This window comes from Syngnathus floridae, chromosome 14, assembly GCF_059516105.1.
Source record: "Syngnathus floridae isolate MCC-2025c chromosome 14, RoL_Sflo_1.0, whole genome shotgun sequence".
NCBI classification, from domain to species: domain Eukaryota; kingdom Metazoa; phylum Chordata; class Actinopteri; order Syngnathiformes; family Syngnathidae; genus Syngnathus; species Syngnathus floridae.
Window position 1 is genome coordinate 9,025,380 of NC_142426.1, and position 25,364 is coordinate 9,050,743.

The 25,364-nt window shown below is 47.3% G+C and overlaps 1 protein-coding gene across 4 annotated transcripts; it reads right to left on the bottom strand.

Moving 5' to 3' along the window:
* Nucleotides 1-604: 604 nt before the first annotated feature.
* kirrel1b (kirre like nephrin family adhesion molecule 1b) lies at nt 605-24,664 on the bottom strand. 4 transcript variants are annotated; one of them, XR_015862625.1, is made up of 16 exons: nt 24,349-24,664; nt 11,715-11,864; nt 9,221-9,370; nt 8,765-8,922; nt 7,358-7,508; nt 6,979-7,084; nt 6,763-6,911; nt 6,486-6,613; nt 5,724-5,850; nt 5,415-5,515; nt 4,429-4,645; nt 4,236-4,343; nt 3,893-4,020; nt 3,061-3,171; nt 1,884-2,833; nt 605-1,768 (listed from the first exon to the last, which is right to left on the bottom strand). XR_015862625.1 is itself a non-coding variant. In XM_088396477.1 (15 exons), exons 1-15 carry the CDS (start codon nt 24,395-24,397, stop codon nt 2,252-2,254), a joined length of 2,415 nt encoding a protein of 804 aa, XP_088252603.1. In that variant the 5' UTR covers nt 24,398-24,664; the 3' UTR covers nt 605-2,251. The 4 variants fall into 4 exon arrangements, 2 of the variants coding, with proteins under 2 accessions (XP_088252603.1, XP_088252604.1); XR_015862624.1 differs by having other exon boundaries at nt 605-1,290; nt 1,603-2,833; XM_088396477.1 differs by having other exon boundaries at nt 605-2,833.
* Nucleotides 24,665-25,364: the final 700 nt, after the last annotated feature.

The window sequence follows — 25,364 nt, forward strand, 5'->3', positions numbered from 1 at the left end:
TAATGAAGGGCCAGCCACTCGCCCTCTTCATTTTTCATCCCCAGGCACCAAGGTAAAACGAAGAGGAGAGTTTTCTCAAGGTGAACGGGAGTGCAGCAAAATAAGGAATAAAGGAAAGAAAGTGTGGAAATGCATGAGTTGAACAAACAAGTGATCGGGAGGACAAATAAGCAGAAATCCATCGGTAGGGGGTTGCTTGACAATATTGAGAGGCACATGCAGAAAATAACATGAAAAACACACAAAAAACCCCATTGTCCTCAAGAAAATACCCAATTATTTTCAATAAAAATGAGCAATTAACTGCGTTTTCTAATCATGTTGGAAGAGACGAATGAGGCGTAAAGGAGAAGTCTGTGGAAAAAAAGACATGTCAAATGGTGTGTGTGTGTGTGGGGGGGGGGGGGGGGGGGGGGTAATATGAGCAAGACAGAAATTAACGTGGAAAACGGACAAAATGACCAGGTTCTCATTCTTTTTCACTGAATTTTAACCATACAAATGACTAAAATTATTTACAGCACAGCAACTGGGTATGTTGTTTTTCGTTTACCAAGAATAATTTTCAAACGGGGAAAAAAATAAAATCAAGCAAACAAGTGAGTAAAAGTTCAAATTTGCATTTTTTTTGTATGAAAACAGATTTATTTTTTGGAATTGTATGAAAAAATAAACCAATTTGACACATGGGGGAAAAAAAAACTTTTTTTTTTAAAAAAACATCTATACAATTAAACGACAAAGGCTATCTTATGTGGCGGAATATCAAACATCACTGGAAGAATCAAAACTGGACCATGGACATGATACGATCTTGACTGTCAATATTGAGTCAACAAAAATACATCCAAAACTTCGAGAGAATGAAAAAAATCGGATTCTGCGTTTTGATGAGCCAGTTTGCATGTTGAGGGCATAGTACGAAGACAAGAAATATGGATGAGACATCAGCAGTGAACATTGCAAGCCAGTCACTCACAATTGGCAAAGACCATAAAGCAAAAACAAACACCGCCATTTTGTTTTTTGCTGCATTCAGGAAGCATTACATGTTTACATGTTGTGTCGTTCCCATTTTATTGGCATGTCATTGACATGTTTACAGTAGCAAAATGAGCTCCACAGAAGCCTTTGCAGCTTCACCTTGATATGTTAAGACTCCACTGTTGAAAGCCAGCAGTCACCTGCTGTCCAAGAAGGCATTCCAGTCACGGGGGACTGGTGGTCTGAGGGGCTCAGATTCAAAACAAAACAAAAAAAGACCCCTCGTTGTCCGTCGTCCATCCATCCCTAGTGAAAATGTTGGTCTTAAAAATCCAGTGTCGCAAAACTCTGAAACTTTGGTCCCCGTTTTTTTTTTTTTTTTTACTTATTTTTTTTTATAAAAATACAATAATCATTTTTATGAAGTACTCCTCGTTTCAGGATAAATTAAAAAGAGAAGACTAGTCTACTGCGCAAGTGACAACAAACAAACACACTTTGACACTTGAGGATCCAGGGTGCAGAGGTATTTTCTTTTTTTAAACAAACCTCGACACCAAATGGACTAAAAAGCCGATGTCAAAATGCGTCACGAGCGTAGAAAATTTGCTCTGCTACTTGCTCCTGGAAGAGAGTGCCCTCGCGGCTTTGAGTCTTCAACAAGCTGCCATGTTGCTGCAGTGCATGATAAGATATGTGGCTTGTTTTTGTACAAAATGTCCACATACAAGCATGGACCTCATTGCTAGAAGAGGGCGTCATGGTGGAAGGACTCGCTGGTGTCCTGTTTTTAGTGACAAAAAAAATAGTCCTTTTTCATTGACAGATACAGCCACCACATTTGGACTAATCAGTATGTTTTCTGCAACAGTTAGTGCAACTAGCCTGGCGCTACATACCTCTCTCAGAGCAGAGTTGGAAATCACTCAAAAAGGCAGACTTCCTGATCAATTTTTGATGTGGGACTTTTTCATGGGTTTTCAAGTGACCTGCTCACTGGATCAGTGAGGTAACAACAGTAAGGGGTTTGGCACTCGAGTCGGCTTTCGCCCCAATTGGTCACTTGAACACAAAATGGCCTCCAGGTTTTGTCATTGCAATTAAATTTCCCATCATTTAGAAACTGAATTTGGGTTAACTGCATGTCTTATGGTGGACGGGATAAAAGATCAAGTTAGCCAAAATAGTCAGAAGTGCTCTTCTTTGCTGATTGTAGTTAGCGCCGATTAGGATTCATATCGCTAACGCCAGCGCATGTGGTTTGCCTTCACACGTGAGTCTGCATCCTCTGCGTGTGTTTCTGTGAGTGGTCAGAAGGGGGCGACGAGTATGAAAAGCGGGTGGCCGTGCCATACTTCTCCGCTTCGGGGCTCTGCTGCTCCGGTCTGCTCCCCGGTCCCGTGGGGTACATCTCGTAAGCCGGGCCCTCCTCCACGGGCGGCGCAAAGGCCACGCGATAGCCGTGATACTGCGAGGGGTACCCGTAGTTGTCGTAGGCCAGCTGGGTGGTGCCGTCCAGTAACCCGCAGTCCCCCGGGTAATCACCCGGGTGGTCCCCCGGCGGGTCAGGCGCCGCCTGCTGGGCTGCAGCGGCTGCCCGGGTGAGAGTGCTGAACTGGGCGTAGGTGGAGTGGGACATGCGGGAGGGGGGTCGCGGGTCGTAGCAGCCGGCCCGGGAGCCTGGCACCCCGCCAGGGGCGCTGGCCAGGGCGGCGGAAACGGCGCCACCGCCTGCTCCGCTGTTGGAGTTGGGGGAGCGGAAGTCTCCCTGGTAGTGGACGGCACGAGACTGAGGGCGGGCTTCATCGTGGGTGGTCGCCCGCACGTTGTAGTAGCCGTTTGTTGGATCCTGAAATCACAAACACAAGTCTTAGCCTCCAAAAAGGATCACGTGAGAAACCTTGTGAAATCTCGTTTGAATCCCTAATTTGCAATCCTAACGCAAGTTTGACATCCAAATTAGAGACCCTTACCCTATTTAGTTTGTAACCCAAAAGCTAACATCCGAGCCTAACTCGAGACCTTGGCTTTTGCTCGTTCGAAGCCCTAACGTGAAAGGCCGAATCGGCGCCCTACCTTGAGCTCGTAGTCGTCGCGCGTGTCGCTCTCGCTGCGCACCTCCTGCTTGAGCTCCATGTCATCTTTGAAGGGCTGAGTGGAGGGAGAGAGGGAGACAGAGGGCAGAAACTAAACCGTCAAAACGACAAAACACACAGACGGACGGAGGGAAAGGAGGATGGATGGACGTCCAGAGAGAAGGAAGACAGGGAGGAAAACAGAGTTGCAACTTTTATTCATTGAGCTCATTGGTCTTGCCTGATTGACTCATAAAGAATCACATGAAATGCGATTAGTTTACCATTTTACATGCGCATGGAATGTTTTCTTTATTCATTGAGTTAGTTAGTTGTGAAAACCAAAAGGAATCTTGTCAAGTCACAAAATATTAATTTGATTAAATAACAGATTAGCTGGCAATAAAATAATGAGAATTAATTGATATTATTGATTTGATGCTAAAATGCTATTCAAGAATTGAATTCCCGATCAGAACTACATCAATTGCAAATAATGTCACTCTATAATTGCTTGAATGATTTATCGGAAATGATATTAGTAAAATAATTGGAACATTTATTCATAGTTACAACATGTACATGGTTATAAACAAAAAGTGTATAAAGAAATGAGACTCAATTACTCGTGAAATCTAATAATTTGCTAGTCCGCTCCTTTCCCTACCTCATGTACAAATGAGCTCTCCCATTTGTCTGTTTAGAAGCCAAACAAAACAAAACAAAACAAAACAAAACAAAACAAAACAAAACAAAACAAAACAAAACAAAACAAAACAAAACAAAACAAATAAAGCACAAAGTTTGCCGAGTGGGTTGTGGCGACTGCTCACCGAGTACATGGCCTTTACCATGCGCGTTGCCGTGGAGACGCTGGCCGCTTCTTCCTCCAGACTGCGCGTCTCCTTGTTGACCGTCTCCACTTTGATGTCGGCTTTGCTCAGCGTCACCCCTCGGCGACCTACGAGAGACATTTCCGCCGTCCACTTTAAGCAGAATGCTCAAGTGATATCAGCCTTTGAAACCCAAACACTAGGCCATTATTATATAATTGGTCCAAAAACAACCACATACGTATGGAATAATGAGAGGCTGGCGCTCTGAGGCTACCACCTTTGTCTGAGTATTTATGAGCGGATGGACGGACGGCATATGTGGCAGAGGCGAGCGACTCACCGGCTTTTCGTTGGCGGTACACGAAGAAGGCCACAGCCAGCAGCAGCAGGAGTACCAGCATGCACGAGCCCACCGAGCCACCGGCGATTATCCCCACCGGGACGATGTCTGAAAAAAGTTTCAAAGTTTTTATCTCCAGCCCCCGTTCTTTTTGGATTTGGAGCTGAAAATGCCTCTTGTTGCATTTCCATACCGGTCTCCTCCAGGGTAATGATCATGGTGCGAGGCCCGAAGGAGTTCCACGCGGTGCAGTTGTACGGTGAGTGGAAGTCAGACTCCATGACGTTGTTGATAGTGAGCGTGGAGAGCACGCCGCCGCCCTGCGACGGTGGCTTGCTCTGCTCCACCGTGTAGCGCTCCATCAACGTCCCTTTCTCCTTCTCCCACACGTTCTCCTTCCACGCCCACACCTGCAACACATACACTTGAGGGACTTCGCTCGCTTGCCGTTAGAGATGTGAAGAAAGACAAAATAGGCAGATACGATGGCCCGACTCGACTATTGGAAAATAACCAGACGCGTCACCGGCCGGCCTAATGTTAGACACCGAGACGGATGGGCCTGATGTGGCGAAAGGGCCGAGCTCGGTGTGCGCTCCGGCTGGCCTTCCCGACGCTGTCGCGGCTAAAAGAGAACTGAAATGTGATTAGTCGCACCTTACATTAGCCGTCGTCGCTTGCGTGGCATAAATTCCTGCAGATCTTTCCTCTTTATGGCACAATGTGCACATAGACGGATTTATTTCAGAATATCGGGCGGCACGTACACACTCTCACACACTCTCACACGCTGCATTTTTCATAAGTCCTTGTGTCTGTGCATTAAGCCGCGACTATAATGTCGCATCGCATTATACGCTGGCAGGTCCGGCCCGGCCTGGCGCTGGGTGAGGCTTCGCAAGCCTCCTAAAAGCTCTGATTTCTGTCATGTCGGCACAACAAAAATTGGATAATTGCCACTTTTTTTTTTTTTTTTACAAAAATGTTCTCACACACAGGTCTTGAAATGATGCATCACTTTGTGCGATATTTCTATCAAGTGTGCTTTGAAGGGGAAAAAGATTTTTTCCAAGAATGAAACTCACGCTGTATTCAAGAGGTTGCAAATGTGACAATCAGGACAAAAAAATCTAACAAACAGATACGCAGTACAGTTAAAAAGACGTAAGCGAGACTTACAATCTTGTCCGGTGGGGGCGTGCTGGCAATGTAGCACTTAATCTCGCCTCGCTCACCCCGCACGGCGTACTGGACCGGATTGCTGGAGATTATGGGCGGGCCTGGTCGGGGCAAGACAAGTTAAACATGTACCGCCTTGGCATTGTTCTTTTTTTTCCCCACTTTGTCTTAATGTCAAACTAAGCTCTAAGCTTTTTTTTGTATAAACAAAAACAAAGACGTGGATTTGGAAAAAAGCTGGTAGCTTTGCCTTGAATACTGTAAAAGCCGTGATATTTGTAGTATCACAAAAGGTAGATGGCGACTCACCGTTGACGGTGAGCGTGACTTCGGTCTCGCCCACGCCGATGCGTGGCACGATGGCCTTGCACACATACTGGCCGGCGTCCGCCTGGCTCACCGACTTCAAGTATAGCTGGTTGTTGTTACTGAGCACCTGCACGCACACACAAACGTAGACGAGAGTCAACGGCTCGGGAGGCGTCGAGCCGAGCCAGACTGGGCCGGCCAGCCAGCCAGCCAGCCAGCCAGCCAGCCAGCGAGCGAGCGAGAGCCGCATATTTAATTCATAAAACATGTTGATTTACTCAGCAGGCTCCATTAGCTTTTTTCTCCTGGAGCTTTCTCTTAAACTGTTGGGCATGAATTAAAGATTTAAGACACGGAGAGTCTTTCTACAAAGTGTCTATTTTACAACTAAGCAAACATTTATGAAGTCTGGCTTTAAAAAGAAAACACCAATTGAAGACTTTGCCAGTGACACGGCTTTCTGTCTGTCCAAGCGTGACCCCTTTTTTTACGTAGGAGCGAGCCACCCCATGCTGGACAGCAATGAGCTCGATTGGGACAAAAGTTGGAGAACGCAGAGGCAAGCCCCGAGTGACTAATCCTGACTTTCTGGTGAATTCCCACTGGGCCGGGCTGCGATATACTCCGTGACTCCAACCTCCCCATTATTATTTTCCAGCCCTGTTTTGAGAGCCACTAGTTTCTTTCAGCAGTCACAAGTATTAAAGTGAGAGTTGGATGCGGTCCTGCTTGGAATAGGTAGACCGGCAGGCAGGCTCTTACCATGTTGGAGCCCTTCTTGGTCCAGGTGAGGGTGAGCGGAGGGTTTCCAGACCACTTGCAGTTCAGGGTGACATCAGAGTTCACGTCCACCGCAATGGGTCGCGGTTCTACCACCAGGATGGGTCCGACTGGGACAAAGAGACGTCAGAAATCGGGAAAACGGCGATAGCTTTCAGGGTCCATTAGGAAGCATCGCTGAAGGCTACGGTCGGTGGCGGCAAGGCAAGGCAGTCAATCTTTCAGCGGCCCCCATATTCACAGGATCCAAAGAACTCACAGTGGACGTCCACCAGTATGCTGACGTTGGTGGTGCCCACCGCGTTGAACACCTGACAGGACACGGGCTCGGTGAAGAAGGAGTGGTCGGCCGTGGTGGCAAACACGCTCTCTCGGGCGCCCTCGAGCAGCACGCCGCCCTTGGCCCACCTGACACGGGAAACATAGTCTTTAGCCAAAGCGCCACCAGTGCGGCCGAGGCGGCACTCATCCCCACCTGTAGCCCATGATGGGGGGGTTGGCCATGGCCTGGCAGGTGAAGGTGACCCTCTCGCCCTCCAGCACCGAGCGAGGCTCGATGGACAGCGTCACCGTCGGCGGATCTGGAGACACGGCCAAATGTAGTCCATATTGAGCGAACCGTTTTTTTTTGCTTCAATTCATGGACATTGTGCCGGTCCCGCCGGTGGGCACCAGCTGGCCACTGGGGGGCAGTGGAATGCAGAGATACACGGAGACGTGAAAGCTGCAGTCAAAATGATTGATCAAGAAAATGTCTGATAGTATTCAATTGTCGCTCACACTGCAATCGGTGCTCTTAGTTAGCCCTACATTGTGTGTTAGCAGTACATGCTATTAGTTGCACGAGAACCTACGGTGCACGTTGAGCATGATGTTGACCCGCTTGCCAGTGGGCACGGCCGGGTTGCTGGCCACGCAGGTGAAGTTGCTGTGGCTGTCCGTGTCCAGCGGCACAATGGGCAGGTAGCTCCTGGTGGTCACCCTCTTGCGGTCTGGTAGCACCTCCTGGCAGGACGGCAAGGGAACATTGCTTTCTTCATTTTGGAAAAACGGGCGCGAGAAGATGTCAAAACATGTGCGCTGGAGCGGGTGAGTCACGCTTTGCTGCTGCTGCGTGCGCATACGTGAGCCAGTGTGTTTGCGGCGGAGCTTTCAGGCATGATTTCACGAGTGGAGTTGAGAGGAAGGAAGGGAGGGAGGGAGGGAGAGCAAGTGTGTGTGTGCGGAGGTGGGAGAAAGAGGGCAAAGTGTTCCCATCATGCAAATGATGACATTTAAAAGGTTAGGCGCATTCCACTTGTTATTTATAAAAACATGCGTGATTATGAAAAAATGTTTCCAAAGTACATTTTCAGTCGCATGTTTGTTTCATTGTAAGACAATGTTGCAGCAACAAGGATCAAAATCACGCATGTGATCTGTTCACGTAGACTGAACACCCAAAACGTTACTCCCAAAAACGACAACACGCAAAATACGTTAGCTCAACACTACAGACGACGGGGAACCTTTTTCACGTTTACTCTTTGTTTCTTTTTTGCATAGTGGCAGTCCTTAAAGCTTTTGTTTGCATTGTGCTCTTTTTGTGTGCCTGAGCCTCCTGAGTTTGATTTGGGCTAGATACTCCCAAATTCCTCCTCTCGTGTGCCGGAGGCAACGAGCATAAAAATGAGCCAACAAACAAGATGAAGTAGCTTTGCTGGGAATTGAAAGTGAACTTGTTCTGCTTTTGTAGCAGTAACCCCTCTTTAATCCGCCGCTCGGCGTGTGAGATTAAGTGCGGCTCTCACAGAATTTGTTCGTCTCTTTTTGTGCTTCTTCCTGCGAAAGGCTTTAGATTAGATTTTATGTCGTATTTGATTCACTTAGCAAAAACTTTTGTGGGCTGAGTCTGAAACAACCATTTGATCTGGATTCGATCCAAACGAGGTACATAGCGTCCCAATTTGACAGCATGTGACGCTAAATGATTTGGGCAAGGTCGGAAATTCACTAAGTGCAGGCGACGACACTGCAGCTCTGCTTAGCCAAGCAACACCCACCGCGTACGGTCAAAAGCGGCCGTCGCTCCCGACGACAGTTTGACGGACATTTCTCGTATTTAACCAGAGGCTACGCTAAGCGAAGCGGCTAAGCTCTGAAATCCAATCGAGCCAAAGTGGATAAACGCATCCGGCGACAAGGCAGTGCGAGCTTGCGCCTCCTCGAATTAGCCTGGGTGGAGGAGGACCACCTGCGGACGGACGGCGTGTTTGAGTCACCGTGGACTGGTGGGCGCCGTCGACGGGCAGCCCGTTCTTGAGCCACTGGATGTGTGCAGCTGGCTTGGCGCCACGGGTGACGCAGGTGAGGTTGTGCGGCGTGCCGGCCATGAGCAGCAGCTCCGGGGTGCCCTCCACCACCGGGTCCTCGGGCGGGACTGCAGGATGAATGCGCACACACACACATGGTTTTCATTCATGCATTCATTTTTCATTCCTATCCACGGAGCGCTAGCATTTCAAACAACTTCCATTTAGCGTGATTTATCGTATCGGCCAAGATATCAGTGGACACGCAACCGATTGTAAATTATATGGCGACGTATGACAGCTTCCAAAATATAATGTCATGGCTCAAATGATACAAGCGCATCAAATGTATCATCGTCACGAACCCATCAGGTCATTTTTGACCACGCAAGGGCGGAATTGTGCTGAGCTGGCTGCGTGACTCACTGAGGACGTTGAGTTTGGCCCTGCGTGAGCGCAGGGCGGCCTCGGTCGCCTGGCACTCGTACAGCGAGTCGTCCGACAGCTCGGCGCGGGAGATCTCCAGGTTGTACTGGCCCGTGTCCAGAGCGCGCAGCACTCGGTACCGTGGCCACGCTGGGGGAACAAAACAAAAAATGATACACATCTGTAAAGGTTACTTTGGAAACAAACAGTCAACCATTGAGCTTGTGATCACGAGGGGCAGCGTTTCAAACGTGAAACGTGCTCGTTAAAAATATGTTACTTTCATATTTAATAGGGTCTGCCTAAACCCAAGGGGAGGATAAAAGTTTTGCATAATGAGGCAGCAAATTGTTGGTGGCGCACTTTGATTGTACACCTTTTTTTTTTTTTTAAAGGTACATGTGGAAGTACTGCGCCAGTTTTTCTCAGGATGGCTGAAAAACAAACAAAAACGTTGAAAGAAAAAAAAAATAATTTAAGCGGTAAGCAGGATTCGCACCTTTGCACCACTTTTCACGGCGAATCCAAGGAATGATACAACTTTTACACCCTGCTCTGCCCGTACTACTGTCCACAGTCGGAGATTGCCGTATCAAAATGTCGGACTTCCTGTTCAGTTTGGGCTGTTTATTGGTCATATTGCCATTTACAGCAGACCTTTCTGTTGTAGGCTTTGTTCTTACACTGTCCTCTGATTCTGACAAATAATTACGAGTGAGACTTTCCACTAGGAGGCGCACGCCGACGTGTGGGCATCACATCATGGATTCAGATGGCGGAGGCAGGCCAGCAGGTGCTTGCAGTAAGTGAGGGAGAAAAGGCAGGGGGAGCTGGATTTCCAGGGGGGGCAATGCTGGACAAAAGTATTAGTGGAGATGACATCATCCACTCGGGTACCTCGCAGCATAGCAACCAGGAAGGAAGGAAGGAAGGAAGGAAGGAAGGAAGGAAGGAAGGAAGGAAGGAAGGAAGGAAGGAAGGAAGGAAGGAAGGAAGGAAGGAAGGAAGGAAGGAAGGAAGGAAGGAAGGATGGGGAAAAAAAGGCATGCCCGCCAGGTGGAAAACATGTCAGAAATGATGAGAACAAGCTAACATGCTAACATAAAAAGAAGTAGGAAAAAAAAATAATGATAGTGTATAATGTGACAGATGAAGGATTTGTAGTATGACTCTTTTTTTGTGGGGAAGGCTGAGATGGAATAACAGCAGTTCTAATGATTTCCACGGGGGAAGACCATTTGAGTTATCACAACATCAAAACCGCTACATTTGTAGGCAGAATGATTTCCATCAAAAGTGTAGCCGCTGTGCTTTTAGTCTCCGTCTACAACCAAGGGGAGATCGACACTATCGCCGCGCATTCCATTTCAAGAAGACCAATCCAGGTGACAGTGGATGCGGGCGGGAAAACCGGGACGACATGTTGATCAAATGCAGACGCTGTTCTGGCTGCTAGAGAACACCGATGCAAGGACAAAGAGCAGGAGGAGGAGGAGGAGGAGGAGGAGGGGGAGGAGGAAGGGGCTGAGGCAGTCACATAAAGCCAGAGATGATGGAGGTGTGTGTGTGTGTGTGTGTGTGTGCATGTGTGCGTGCATGTGTGTCTGTATTGGCCTTTACTGAACCTGTGAATTAAATTGAGTAGAAGACAAAATCCGCATCAGAAAAGCACACGTCTGAGTGCGAGCGCACGGATGCTTGTAAAAAGATGTTATTGCTCGCTGCCCGGCAGCCCAACGTTTTAATTGTATTTGATGATTTACTTTTGTATAACACTTCCAACAATGATTGCATTTCATCTGCTACGGTGCTTTTAAAAATCCACCATCCATATGGATGCAGTAGTGAATGAGGCGGCGTCCATTTTGAATGCTTCCCACTTGAAATTTTCCAAATACGGCCAATAAAAGGCGATAAGCGTTCTACAAAAGCTCCGAGGTCCATTCGCCACAATTAATAAACAGCACACATTTTGTCCGGAGGAGACGCTAAAGTGATTATAAAGCCTCCATTAAGCCACGGCACTTGACATTTAATAACTTTTTATTGAGATTCCGGCGGCGACTGCAGATGCTGCCGCCGCCGCCACGCTCGCCTCGGACAATAAAAAGCTGCAAAGACGGCGAGCCAGAGTACAAGAGGGCATCCATTCTTCAAGTGTCGCTCCGACGTTAATCGCCGCTCGTAAAGGCGAGAAAACCTACGCCAAGGCCGAGTAATATAAAGAAGGTTCGTTGGGCGGGCCATTTGTTTCCTTTTAGCTTAGCGGCTAGCAGCGGTGAGGGACACTAACTCAGCGGGAAACCGACGAGTGTGGGGAAGACGGCCCAACTACAGCTAATCACAAGTGGATCCAAATCTATATATATCTTTTTTTAATTCACAAAATCTGGAACACTTACTAAAAAGAAATATAGTTAAATGAAGCCTCTTTGGCTTGGTATGAAGGATCACAAGGCCAAAAATTTTGGCGCTTTGTATTAAAGTGTCTGACCTCGGAGGCCCTCGCCCACGCCCAGTGCCAGGCCATCTTTGGTCCACTGCACGATGCCACTGTAGTTGAAGACCACGCAGGAGAGGACCACGCGCTCACCCAGGACCACGGACTGGTCGGCCGGCTCCTGGGAAAAGCGAACGCACGGCGCTGCAAACAAAAGCAGACAAAATGGCGTCCCATATTAAGATGAGAGACATTCATTTGTAAACAAAGTGCGAAATACAGCATAAGTGGCTGGAATGCGGCCTTGTAGATGTGCATCAAGATTGTTGGATCTCCACTTTTTTTCCTTCAAGAATTTGAGGTCCAAAAAGCAAGAGCTCACGCACACTCAGCCCTGTTTCACCACTTGACATGAGTCCGTCTTTTTATGGCAAGTGCTCAACAATCGTAGTCAAATAATACTCGCTGAATTTTGTCACACTTCATGACTTTATAATCCCTATTCTGTGAGGTGGCTAAAGCTAAGAACAAAAGCTAAGCCTAAATCAACTTTAAACATGACAGTCATTTTCATTCTGCCATCCGATTGTTGTTCCTTCTGCGACTCCTCAAGGTCTCTCAACTCATTTCACTGCTCCTCGAATGTGTGTTTGTGTGTACGTGTATGCAGGCATTTTATTTTGTGTGTTGCCGAGAACATCGCTGCGGAGCTGCTCTTTTTTTATTTCCAACCCCCATCCCACAGTACAAAGGATTCTGCTTACACGCTTGCATTTCCCCCGGCAAAATAAGCCTTTTGGCTACCGCGGCGCCGTGTTAAGACTACAAGTGCAGTAGGCGCACAAACACACACACACACGCACACACCATCTTGTTTCAGGTGCGGAGGCGACAGTTTGCACTCGTTTGCATCATCAGGTAATGTTGTTTCATATTCTCAAAGCAAGTCTTGCGCGCTAATTAACCAAGAGGAGGCAGGCGCTTTATACACAAACACACATTCACAAGTACGTACTCATTCTTTCTCCTCCATCCAACACACTCATTCATTCATTTCCCTCCACAAACACACTCACTCACTCACACTCCACACACATACACACACACAAAACTGTAACTCGTTTGTAGCACAAAGCGAGCTACAAAGTGATTCCACGCCGGCGCGGCACACCAAAGTTTGGGTGTTTGTCTTCCCCACGGGCGGTTCTGTTCTCAGTTTTTGTCTTTAAAACAACCCCATTAGCTAACCACGGCAGCAGCTAATGAGGTGAACGGCGGTGGCAGCGGCGACAAGGTGCAAAAAAAGGCGGAAAAGCGTCGAGGAAGGGATTGCGCAACCGCACCATTTAAACGTTTGATCCCCTTTTGCTTTTGTGGACTTGGTTAAATGTGGTGCGCTGGTGCGCCGTTTAAGGACGACTTGAGAAAGAGCCCCCTGCAAATGGCCATTTTGAGCCAAAATGGCCGACTTCCTCGCCCTTTTCAGACCGGGCTTCTTGCTCGCTTTTTAAGCACGGCTTTAGAAGGAAACAAGCCTAAAACGTGGTCGATTCCCAATATGGTTTCTGGTCTGACGGGCCTCCTCAAGCTACCGAATTTCAGGTCGCAAAGTGAAACAGCCTTTTGAGGAATGGCGGTATGGAAATTTCATCATGCACAATACAATTACACAAACTCTTTGATCTTATTCAAATATTCAAGGTCGAACCATAGCGTCATTTTTAGCTAATTTATGGACATTACAGGGCCGGCCGGGATACAAGAGAGAGAAAGAGTGTGTGTGTGTGTGTCCTGTCAGCCTGCAGCGGCGGCGGCTCACATTGTAGACGGGAGAATCATAGTGACAGAGAACAGAGATGTAATTAACCCTACGGGATACATCAGCACCCTTCTCATCCTCCTCCCGCAACACAAGGAACACACACAAACACACACACGCACACTCGTCAGCATTCTCCACCATCAGCATTCCCTGGTGATTTCCTTTCCTTTCCCGTGTGCTTCCTCTCTCTTATTTACAACATCTTTCCTCGTTTCTCTTTGCCTTCTCTCGCACTCTGACAATCCGGCTATCGCAATGTTCCAAATGAGAATGTTGGTCGTCTGCAAGATTGCAGAAAAAAAAAAAAAAAAAAGACTGCAGGACTTCCCGCAGAGGTTTAGTGCACCACACATTATATGTCCGTGTATGTGTGTAAGAGAAGAATAAAGTTTTGTCATTTGCAAGTGTTTGAGTGACTTTTGTTTGGTTGAATTTTGAGGCTTTGGTGTGGCTCAGTGCAGCTCATTGACATGAGCGAGAAGCCTCGCTGTTGTGTTCAAGCCCCACACAAACAGTGTGAGAGAGAGAGAGAGAGCGACATGTTCAGTGGTTACAAAAACTCATTTTATCAATTAAATTTATTTTGAGCCATAGTTTTGAAGGAGAACTCAAGCCACATTTATTTACACAAGAATACTGATCCAAACATGGTTTTCTGGTTCATATTGCGCTTGTGGATTAACAATTACCCATCATAATTGATCAATTGTCACGAGTCCCATGGTGGCAGCCACAATATCGACACCTGCTGGTGACTCAAATGCTCACTGTGACAAAAAAGGGACAACAGCAACAATTGAGGACTACTGGTCCAGCCCGTGTGAGCTTTAATTATGACTCATATTTGTGGGTTCTGGCATGACAGTGGCGCTGACTCATCGCTGTTGATGCTCACACTCACCAGGGAGGGCAGAAGGAAGGGAGGGAGGAAACACACCAGGTTGCCCCAAACGGGCCAACACAACACAACACAACGTTTACGACACATGCAACCTCTTTTGCATTTCTTGCCTTTCATTTACCCCATTGGAAGTCGATGCATCAAAAGTACAAGCAGTATCGGCACTCGGTATCGGTAAATAGCCGATACTCATCCTGATGTCTGTCTGAAAGAAAGTGGGGCTGAACATTCCCATAATTTATCTTTTGAGATGATCAATTACAGAAAAGACAAGTCGTAACTTTGAAGCATATGTGTGTTGTTTTTTTTTAATCATGCCAACCCAGTGGCATTGCAAGGAGGAACACCATTGATTTCTTTGAATGAGCCATTTCACAAAGGATTGCCCTCCAGACCTATTGATTTGACCACACAACACACATTCATTTACATACTACACACACTTGAAACAGACACATGTACACGAATACACAAATGTAGATGTCGTAGTGCACCCCCACAGACTCCCTGCAGCCTTGTCTCTAATTGGCTTGTGCTTTCTTACATTTCACTTCCTCTATTATTTCACTTTCATTTCTTTTTACGACGCTCTCAATTATTCATCTGGTCTCTTTCTTTGCCGTCCATCTGGTGGCGCTGATGTTTAATTCACCTCTTCCTCGTCATCTGCGACTGCTGCTGGCTCTTAATTGCTTTTTAAGAGCGTGCACGCGTGCACATGCACACACGTACCCCCCTCCGACCTTTGTCGTGAGTGCATTGTACAAGTCTGATAGCATTAGCATCAACCAACGAGCGCATGCCCGGCTGTCTTTCTGGCGCATGAGTGGCTGAAGGCCGTAAATGTTGAGGGGGTCGATAAAAACGAGAGTAAGCGTAGACTGGTGCACGTGAGCGCGTCCGTCGCAGATTCCTAGTTTCCCCATCGAGCTATGCGGTCATCCGGAACCGGCATCAAAACATACCTTTTTGAGCCGGAGGTCAATGCTATGCTAGCTTGCAGCAAAATGCTAACGTCACAGTGTACGTGTTCTATAACTTTCACGAACATGTTATGTATATAATATTCCAAAAAGTGGAAGCCGGCGAGAGACAAGACAGAGGATCGCCAAGTATTGCAAAAGCTGAAAGCGTGCGTCAGTCCAGACAATGCGACAGGCGGCCGCAGCCATCGTTAGCCACACGGATCCAGCGCGGCCCGGCCCGGCCAGATGAGTCATTATCCAAATAAGCGCCGCGCTCAGTCAGCAGCCACCGCTGCGCCGTTACTTCCTCTTCAATAAGAATCGGCCATGAGAGCGAGTGAGCGAGCGCTCTGCTCAGGCGGAACCACATGATGAGATTCCAGCGGAGAGCGAGTAAATGGGTTGGGGGGCAAACAAGCTCACAGAACAAAACTTGGAAGCCAAGATTCAGAAATAAATGAAACGTTGAAAGTCTGCTCAAAGTCAAATATGCATTTTTCAATTACAATGCGGAAAGATTGGAGCTCGCTACACAGTTCCACGTCATTCATATTTCATTATTGCACCTTCTAAAAGACGAAGAGTCACTCGGGTCCCAGGTTGTCCCAGTTTGTGGAGATGACTAAACATGAAAACTGCAGCCCGCCGATGGTCATAAAACTCCTTATTTCAATTTGAGGAGACGAGCACGGCTGCATTAAATGTTTACTAAGGACGGCACAAACGGGAACGTCGGACCACTTAAGAGAGCAAAGAGCTAAACTACCATTTTTTTTAAACGTCCTGAGACATGATGGTAAAGCATTTGATTGCTACTGACACAAAATGTAATGAGTTTTTTTCCCAAATAATTTCCCTTCTATTTCTATGAGTTTCCCCACTCCTAAGGTACAGTACATTGAAAAATCAAATTAAAACCAGTTGTGTTACGAGCGCGTGGCTCTCAAACCAGCAATTAGGTGGGAAAATAAAGATTTCCTTTCTCCGCGATGCACATCAAAAAGCTCCAGCACAGTTTAACATGAAAGACCATGGGCGACCAGACGGCTGAAAGCAAACTTCTTCCTTCGTGTCAAGATGAGACGTTCAAAGTATCTTCTGCCGACTTCAGAGGGGGAAACACCATGAATGTTGAATGTTTTTGGGCTGCCAAGTCGCTTTTTGGCTGCCGCCACGTAGAGGAAAAGGTCCAAAAAAAAAAAAAAATGGCCACGGGAATGTAAAGGGAATTTCTGAAAGGAGGCCCATGCAAATTAGCCGCGGCTCCGGCGGGCCCCAGAAACGGATCGATCCTCCACGCAGGCGCTCCAACAATTGATTTCTAATGTGCGACTTGTTGGAGTGAGACGACAGAAGCGCTTTTTGTTCTGCAGATGGAAATCGAGGAATGCATTAGTAGTGATTCTTCTAAGCGCCACGTACAAGTCAAGTCATCTTTCATCTGGTACCCCCGCAAAGATCTAGATTGTTTGCTTTTCTTAACATCCGAGCCGAGATCCTCGCAGATGCCGACAGACACTTAACAAATGCGTCAATAATAGAGGGAGGGAGGGAGGGAGGGTGGCGCTTCCATAGACGCTGCACTGACCCATTTGGAAACCATCACTATCGTAAAAAGGAATGCACAATGAACCTTCACACAAAATAGATCCAACATATGAACCAAAACAAATTTAAATATGGACATACCTGTTACAAATATCAAACAAATACAAAATAAATGAAATGAATATACTAAATTGTGTGAATAAAGTGGGCAAACGATTTCTAAAGTATATAAATGTCAAAAAATATAATCCGTTAAGTTTCCAAATGATTGCAGCTCAGCTCCTGGTAGAAAGCCCCCCCACCCCCTTCACCCCCCCCCCCCCCCTCGCCTCCCCCAAGCTGTCACTTTGACTATTTCTATCCGTCTGTTTATCTGTTTATCTGTTTTGCCTCTTTGAGGTTGCCTTGCTGCGTCTCATCCACGCAGGCTGAAAAAAGCGCGCACACGCTGCCTTCATTCTCCTCCCTGGGGGGGCGGGGGGGTTGCAGTGGAAGTGGGACAAGAAGCAGATCAAACTTCAATCTTAAAAAGCGTGACACACATGTGAAGCTAATTGGCTTGTTGACAGTGAAATATTTAAAGGCGGCCATGAATTATAGAAAAGCAGACATCGATTGTGTATTTGCGGCACCATTCATAAAACATTGACCACCAGCACGCTTTTTGTGTGTCCTCCAGAAAAGAAAAGACAAAAAAACAGCAACGGGTGAGAGGAAAATGAAATCAACATGGCAGCAGACAGACATTTGAAAAGGTGTTTCCCGATTTGGGCCGCGGCGGTGGCGTCGCCTGTTCACACTTTTGCACATTTTCACACTCGGCTTGGCGCTTCCTCGACTTTTCGCACTTGCCACTTTGGAGTTGACTCTGAAACGGCACAGGCTATTTTGGTTTTTCAAGACTGTGCCAGGATTTCTACTTAGAATTTCAAGCCTGGGTTGGGTTTTAAAACCAAGGTTAGGGTTTAGCCCAAAAGCATGGGGAAAGCAATCCATGTTGGAGAGCAAATGTGACGATGGCACACCAGCCGCTATCTGTGACGCATGCACGCGCACCGACCGCACACGCGCAAACTCCACATCTCTTGGTCTGCTTTTCCTCACCTCCCACTCACTTTCCTCCCTGCTTTTCTCTGGAACACTTAATTAGCTGCGCTAGCCCGAGGTCAACCTCTGCTCCTCTGCGTGACAGCACACGCACACAGGAACACAAGTAACGTGTTTATGGCAAGTAGCACACTTTTGTCTATCTGACTCAGGCAAATGTGGCAGGTTTCTGTCCACCAATGTATACGCAGCGTTGTGCTCTGTAAGTGCGTGCGTGGAAAGATAAGAAGTCGCGTGCACGTAAGCTTCGGAGTTTGCAGCGGCGACACAGATGCGCACACAAATCCTGCGACGTTCCTCCAATTGGATGAATTTTACAGTTGCTTATAAAAATCATCCATTGTCTGTCACAGTGTGAAGTTAACTTGTATGAATCTAAAGTATCAGTGAGCGTAAGTACTGACAAACTGTTGTACCCCAAATCTTTAGTTTCAAACTATGATCGGGAGAGTTTCCAATGAAGGTTTAAGACCTGGCTCAGGGCTTCTAAAAGTGCATTTGAGAACACACACAGAATTTGGGCTGGACTACATTTCCGGATAGCTATGCCATTTTATTTATTTTTCTAATTCGTTGAACATACGAGGACGATGACAACCAACGGAAGAAGTAACATATCTCGGAAAGAAGAAAAACTCACGTATTTTGAGAAAAGGAAAACGCATTATAACGCGCATTTGAATATTTATAAGAGGCAAGACGGGAGCCGTGGGGTATTGATGCAGAGCTGCGGAATTAGCCGGAAAAGCGCTATTGACTCAAGCTGCGCGCGTTGGAATCTGAAAGACGTTTGCCCAGGGCGGGCCAGACCATATCAATAAACTGGCACCGCGGCGACCGACAAGAAAAAGCAGATTAGCGCTCCGGCCCGGGAATTCCAAAAGCGGGGAAGGTTGAGGGTCAGGACCTGATCGGACGGTGGGGCACACTTGGCAAAATGTCACACGGGACTTTGAAGAAACCCAGGAGGTGCTGATGGAGTGATTCCAACTCTTGAAATCCTCGCTGGGCCTGCAACTGGAAGGGGGCGGCTGGGGGTCACACAAAGGGGTGGCCAAAGGGTGTCATTGCCGCATCAAGTGTCAAGCGTGACCTTTGAGGAGCCACTTTGTGTTGGACGAGAGCGAGCGAGCAAACGAGCGCTTTACATTCCCGCCGCCGCCGCCACCCCCGTGTTTGTTTGAGCCACTGCCCCCTTGAAGTCCGCCGTCTACATTTTGACATAAAAGATGTTTTTCTCCATGCCCCCCCATTCATCTCTCACCAGCAAACAGCAAACCCAAAACTTGTGTCGCCATGGCAACAGCTGCCGTGCGTAGAATTTACCTAAATCCCTCTTGGTAGTTATAAAACAAAACAAAACAAATTTAGTTGCACATCGACAAATGACGCGAAGAGGAAGGAAAAATAATAAAGCAACAGTAGAAAAGACAAATGGAGGGGGAAAAAAAGGCAAAAGCCAGATGAGGAGTGCGGGAGGGAGGACAAAGAGGCAAACAGGTAGTGGGCAGGCAAAGAGACACGTTGCCATGGTAACAGTGACAAAGGAGAGATGAGGAAAGCATGCCGTCGTCATGGTAACGCAGGAATCTGAGTGAGGCCCAAACAGAGAGAAAATGAGGTCTTTCCTCACATGGCCTGCACACCAGCGAGTGTCGAGTGCAGCGAGTCGGCCACTACCGGGGGTTTCGAACCCTCACCCAATTTGAGATCTTCTTTCAAACCCTCATTTGCTTGCATTTGAAAGACCAAGCCAGTTTCAAAAGCCAATCCTAAACTCGAAAGAGTCTTCCAACCTGACTTGGTCTCTCCACTCGTTCGACGTTTTCTATCTCCGCGATTATCGTCAGACGTCGCTCGCTTCCAGGGTGGCGGCGGCGGCATCGACGGCGGCGGCGAGGCCACTTTTTTTTTTTTGTGCTTGTGTAAAGACAATGACACGGAATTGAGATAAGCGCTTGCTGGCAACGCTTATCAGAAGCTTCTAATTGCTCGTCGGCGCATCGTGCTGGAGCAAAATGGCCGGTGGCAATCGAAGGAATCCGAGGAGGAAGCGAAGTGAAGCCGCCCGCGGCACAACAGAAGGCTCAACGCTCATTTGGAAATTTAACGCAGCCGTGACAATCATCCCAATTTCAAAGCTGCTTTTGCGCGCTGAAAAAGCGTCTTCCAAGCCCCATCCGCCGTTTAAGAGCACGAGGCAAACTTGAAAGCATAATTGGAGAGCCAAACAAACTTGCAAGTTTAACCTTGTCTTCAAACTCTTTTTTGAAACGTTAGCAATACACGTTAGCTACAGGTTGGCACTCAATGTACCGCGTATTCCGAGCATACCCGACTACATGCAGCGGCGTCTGCCCCCCAAAATCCGCCAACGTGTTCAGCCAGCGCCGCGCCTTACCGGGTCGTTAATGCACGGCGTGCTCATAACGAGTATATTTCCCGCCGCATAATTGCGGCGTGCGGCAGATGGCCGCCGGCTAACTGGCTGGCAGTTGGGCCTAATAGCTATTTGCTGTCCATGTAAAACAGGCCGGCGCTTGGCCGGCGCTTGGCTGGCCGGCAGCTCCAGCTTAAAATAGACATGTCCCGCGCGGGTGCGCCGGGCCGCGCGCACGCGTCTCATTATCCCGCCGTAAAAAAAATCCGGGAAGGAAAACGATTTCCCATTTTATGTCTGGGCGCACGCGGGGGGCGAAAAAATGAATTTATGCGCTAGGAATTCTAATGGCCGTTCCTCGTGGAAAATAATTAGCCTGGCGAGCTTGAGTGCAGCAAACAGAAATGATTAATGAGCACGTGTCACATAAGTGCGCTTATGAAAGAGGCGCAGAGTGTTTACAAGGCGGAAGAGGACGCCGACGTTTTTTTTTTTTTTTTTTTTCCTCTTGTCGACGTGCTTTTATCTCCTGGCTCACCGGGGGGAAGACGCGGCAGAGAGTAGGCTCTTCCTCGGCAAACAAGAAGACTAATTACTGGGGATTAAGCGGCAGCCGGCCGGCCGGCGCGGGGAATAGTGGAAAAATCTCTGGCACAAAAAAATAACCCTTTTGTTCCCCAACTAAGTCTGCAAACTTTTTCTGTGGCTTTCAAGAGAACGTAGAGCTATCCGTTCCGCAGAGGCGCAAAAGTCGAGGACGACTTGACAGACAAAACATGGCTGCGTCTTTTTTTGACATCTCAAACATGTGAGCAACCAGGAGTATTTCAATTACTACAATTGAATTAAGATTTACTGGACTAAAATGAGACTTTTATACAAATGCTTTTCTACCACACAAAATGCCTCAGACTGGTTCAAATTTGGAGAAATTGAACAAAATGGGAAGAAAACTTATGCGACAAGCTCTGCCAGGAGCTTGCGGCCGTCTTAACTGAGAGACTCCCCCCCCCCCCCCACCTGCTCACTTGGTGACGGGCCTGCAGAGGCATGGAAGCCACCAGAAGGCACTTTTCAAAGCGCAATGTTGCATTGGGCTGACGGCACCCTCCGCCAGGGCCGCTACAACGCTACACTAGGTTTCTGAAAGCGCTCGTCAATCGTTCCCGTCCAATCAAAACACATCTGGTAGGTAGGCCGCCGCGCCGCCGCGCCGCCGTTCTCAACGTCTTCCCCGACGACTTAACGGCCGACGTCCGTTGCAGATGTCCCCGACTACCTCATTACATTTTCAATTAACTCTCTGCCGTTTAATTAATTTTAACTGCTCTACTTGTTTTCTTTTTTTACACCCTCGTATTTCTTTCTTTCCCTTCAAACTTTCCCCTCTTCCTCTGTTGCCACGGTAACGCTGTCTCACTCTCTCCCGCTGGTACACCCCCACTTTCCCCTCTCTCTCTCTCTCTCTCTCCTCCAGAGGCCGGTTGCTATAGAAACACAGTTATTTAAAAGAAGAGAAGAAATTATCTTTTTTTTTATATATATAAATCACCCCCCCCTCCACATCCTGCCACTTGGTCCATTTCTCTCTCGCACGCACAAAGATCACGAAGCTTTCTGGTATGTGCTCTTTATCCCACGAGGGCCGCCAGATGTTAGCTTGGCGTGGCTTGTTGTTTGCATTACTCTTAAACTTGAGCTACGTATTTACAGACAGGGACACCGTAGACCAGGTGGGGGGGGGGCAATGTCTCTGTTGTCCCCTTTGGGCCACTGTACTTTCTCTCGGGTCCAAAAGAAAGAACAAAATTGCCGCCTTAAAGAACCTGGCTCTTGACGTTCCTTTTTCAAACACTCCATCTGCGAAAATTGAGGCCTTCCATACTGCAGGGTAACATGTCACGTGTCATTTTCAAAATTGCAGCCCAGCATTAGCGTCATTACTGACTCCAAAATACGAGTCGAATGCTTCATTCTTCTCGCTTTGATCGCTCGACGAGCCGCCGTCTAAAGTTGTCGTGCAAGGTTCGAGAGGGCAACTTTTTCTGGACGCGTGTCGCATTACGCTCAAACGTCAACCAAATGAGCGGCACACGCTCACATTGCGTCAAGTTCCACCGAGGGGACGCTCCAGCAGCCAACTTGATATTGAATCTGCGTTGAGCCGCCGCTGGCCATATTAGCATGACGTCGGTTGGCTTTATCTGTAATTGAACTACTCGCAAAGCCTTTCATTCTCGCACAAGCTTCTTTTTGGCAGCTTTCTCGCGCTTCCCTCGTAAACTGCCACGGCGATGACAATGATGATCAGATAGGATGGCAAATGGGATCGGTTGCCACCCGCGCCGCCTCAATTCCCGCATATGGGGAGGTGGCTTGCACTGGTGACGCTGTCCGTCATTGCCACTCCTGATAAGATCGATCACAATGGCGGTATTTCACTTCTATCTCCACTGTGGCTTCAAAATGAAAAAGATATCCATATTTTTGTCTCAATATTGACATTTTTGTGCAATTCCACCCTTGAAACAGTTTGGAGTGTCCCAAGTGATGATAGCACATTGTAACAAAAGTCTGGTTGGTACTTTGTTTGCCCCACCCACTCTAAAAAATGCATGATTGTAACCTTTTGTGGAGAGAAGTTGCTAGTTATTGGTCACGATGTGAATCTCGATAGATTTTTATGTGGGCGGTCTATGGGCAGAGCGAGCATCGGAAGAAACACAAAAGAGAAGGAAAGAAATGTCACGCTTTTTGTTGACATCGCTCTTGACCGCCATTTTGATGCATTGGAAAAAAGAGCAAAAAAGGCAGGAAGATTGCAGCTTTTTATGATTTTGTAGTGCACCTCTGATATATTTGGAAAAGGGACATTTTTCGGAGGGTGGAAGGAGGAGAATTGAGTCTCGGTGGGTTATGTTACAGCTCAGAAAGGTTAACAGGTTGACGCGCCACTTGCACGTTCAATGCAGCAAACGACAATTCTGAAGAGCAAGAACAAGTTTGCCAGCCTTTGCCAGCATTGCAGATCTAATACTACCACTGAAGGCATAAACCTCAAGACCATTTTAGGTGGGGGTCCGGTTGCTCATTCGGAAACTACAGCTTAAGATGGGAAATCGACCAACTGACTTTGTCTACCATTGCGTACAATACCAGTCGCCAAATTGCATGGGAAAATACAGAAAATGTACTTTTGACTGTCACTGATACCAACCCAAAAGACATCATGTCTCAATCTCCTGCCCAGACCAGCCAGCCATCCATCCATACATTAACGCGCAATGCATCTGAGGTCAAGCTTCACGTGTGAAGACGACGGCGAAGTCTCCAAGCTGTCGCCGCACATCAACCATCGATGCTGTTGTGGACCCAGCTGGCGAGGCAGGTCGGTACACACATTTTCCAACCTGGCAAGGCAGGTACACACCACCACACACGCAAGTTACCACATCAAAGTCCTTTCGTTACCATCGCTCCTCTCACAAAGAACAGACACAGCAGTTGTAACTACAAGTCCAGCGAATATTCAGCTTTGGTCAAGTGTCACGCAAAGATCATCAGGCTTCATTCAGGCAAACCACGCAAACAGAGATACCAAACCATGTGTCCGTCAACACATAACACACAAGCCAACTGTTGTGCGTCACCATCATCTCTCTCTCTCTCTCTCTCTCTCTCTCTCTCTCTCTCTCTCTGTTGACTGACAAGGACACCCGAAAGAAAGCCAAGTGGAGGGACAGTCCGTTCAAACTACTTCAAAGCTTTTATTTCGCCTTTTGGAGCAAAAAGCATGACAATATGACGTCACGCCACTGGGCTCCTTTAGCCATCAATTAGCCATCATTCAACCTGAACGCTTTCCGGGTGCGACCAATCAACTGCCAATTATCACCATTCCCCAAAAAAAAAAAAAAAAAAATCAAAGCAGATGCACATTGCACTTTATGTGTTCGTGTTCTTACCAGGCAGCAAAGTGACGAGCAAAGTTACGATCCACAAATACTGCTTCATGATGCTTTCAGCCGTGCGCGTGCACGTCGTTGCCCGCCGCCGCCGCGCGAGCCTCCGTCAATTCCCGCTGAATTCCACTCATCAGAGAGGCCAAGCAAGACTTATTTGTTGTGATCGATATTTAGAAATCAAGACAAGCGAAGATGAAATCCTCCTCTTGCACGTCCTCGTGTACTTTGATGTTGCATTGACGCTCGTCTATCCCTCGCAGCGCTCTGCTGGCGTTTGAGCGGCACACTTGTTCTCGTTCTCCCCGCCTCCTCAACCCCCCGCCTCCTCTTCCTCAGCAGGCCCCCTCCCACCATCATCGCCCCCCCCCCCTCTCATCATCACCCCCCTCTTTTGCAAAATCTCCGTTTTGAATGGCAAAAACGCAAATGGCTCCCTCCAGTGGCCGTCAAGGAGACTGCGCTTTAGAGATGCACATTGACAAACAAAAATTCATAGATAATAAGCATAAATACAAAAAATAAAAATACAAAATTAACATATACAATTAAAGTAATCATAGAGCAATCCTTTAAAAAAATCAGAAAAGCTCAACAGCACGCAAATAAAAAGACAAATATAAATTTAAAAGTAAAACTGAGTAAAGTAAAATGAAATTCACAAATGTAAATTAAAATAGAAATGACGATATGACGTCATGCTACCGGGCATGAAATTCAAGAAAAAGAAAAATGCAATAATTTTGAGAGAAAAAAATCAACGGTTTATGGTCAATAGCGCACGTTGGAAGTTTCATTGGATTGTACTGCCCTCTGCTGGCCTTATTGTGAACTGCATGAACACACATTTTGGAGCACATTTACGAAGTGCCGCGGTTGAAAGCTTGTGCAAAATAGTAAACACAAAAAGGCGTTTTTGTGGCATATTTACAAATTAATGAGCCTTTAACTTTTTAAATTAAAATACACAAAAAAAGCACAAATTTCATATTGACTTCAGAGAAATGAACACCTTAAAA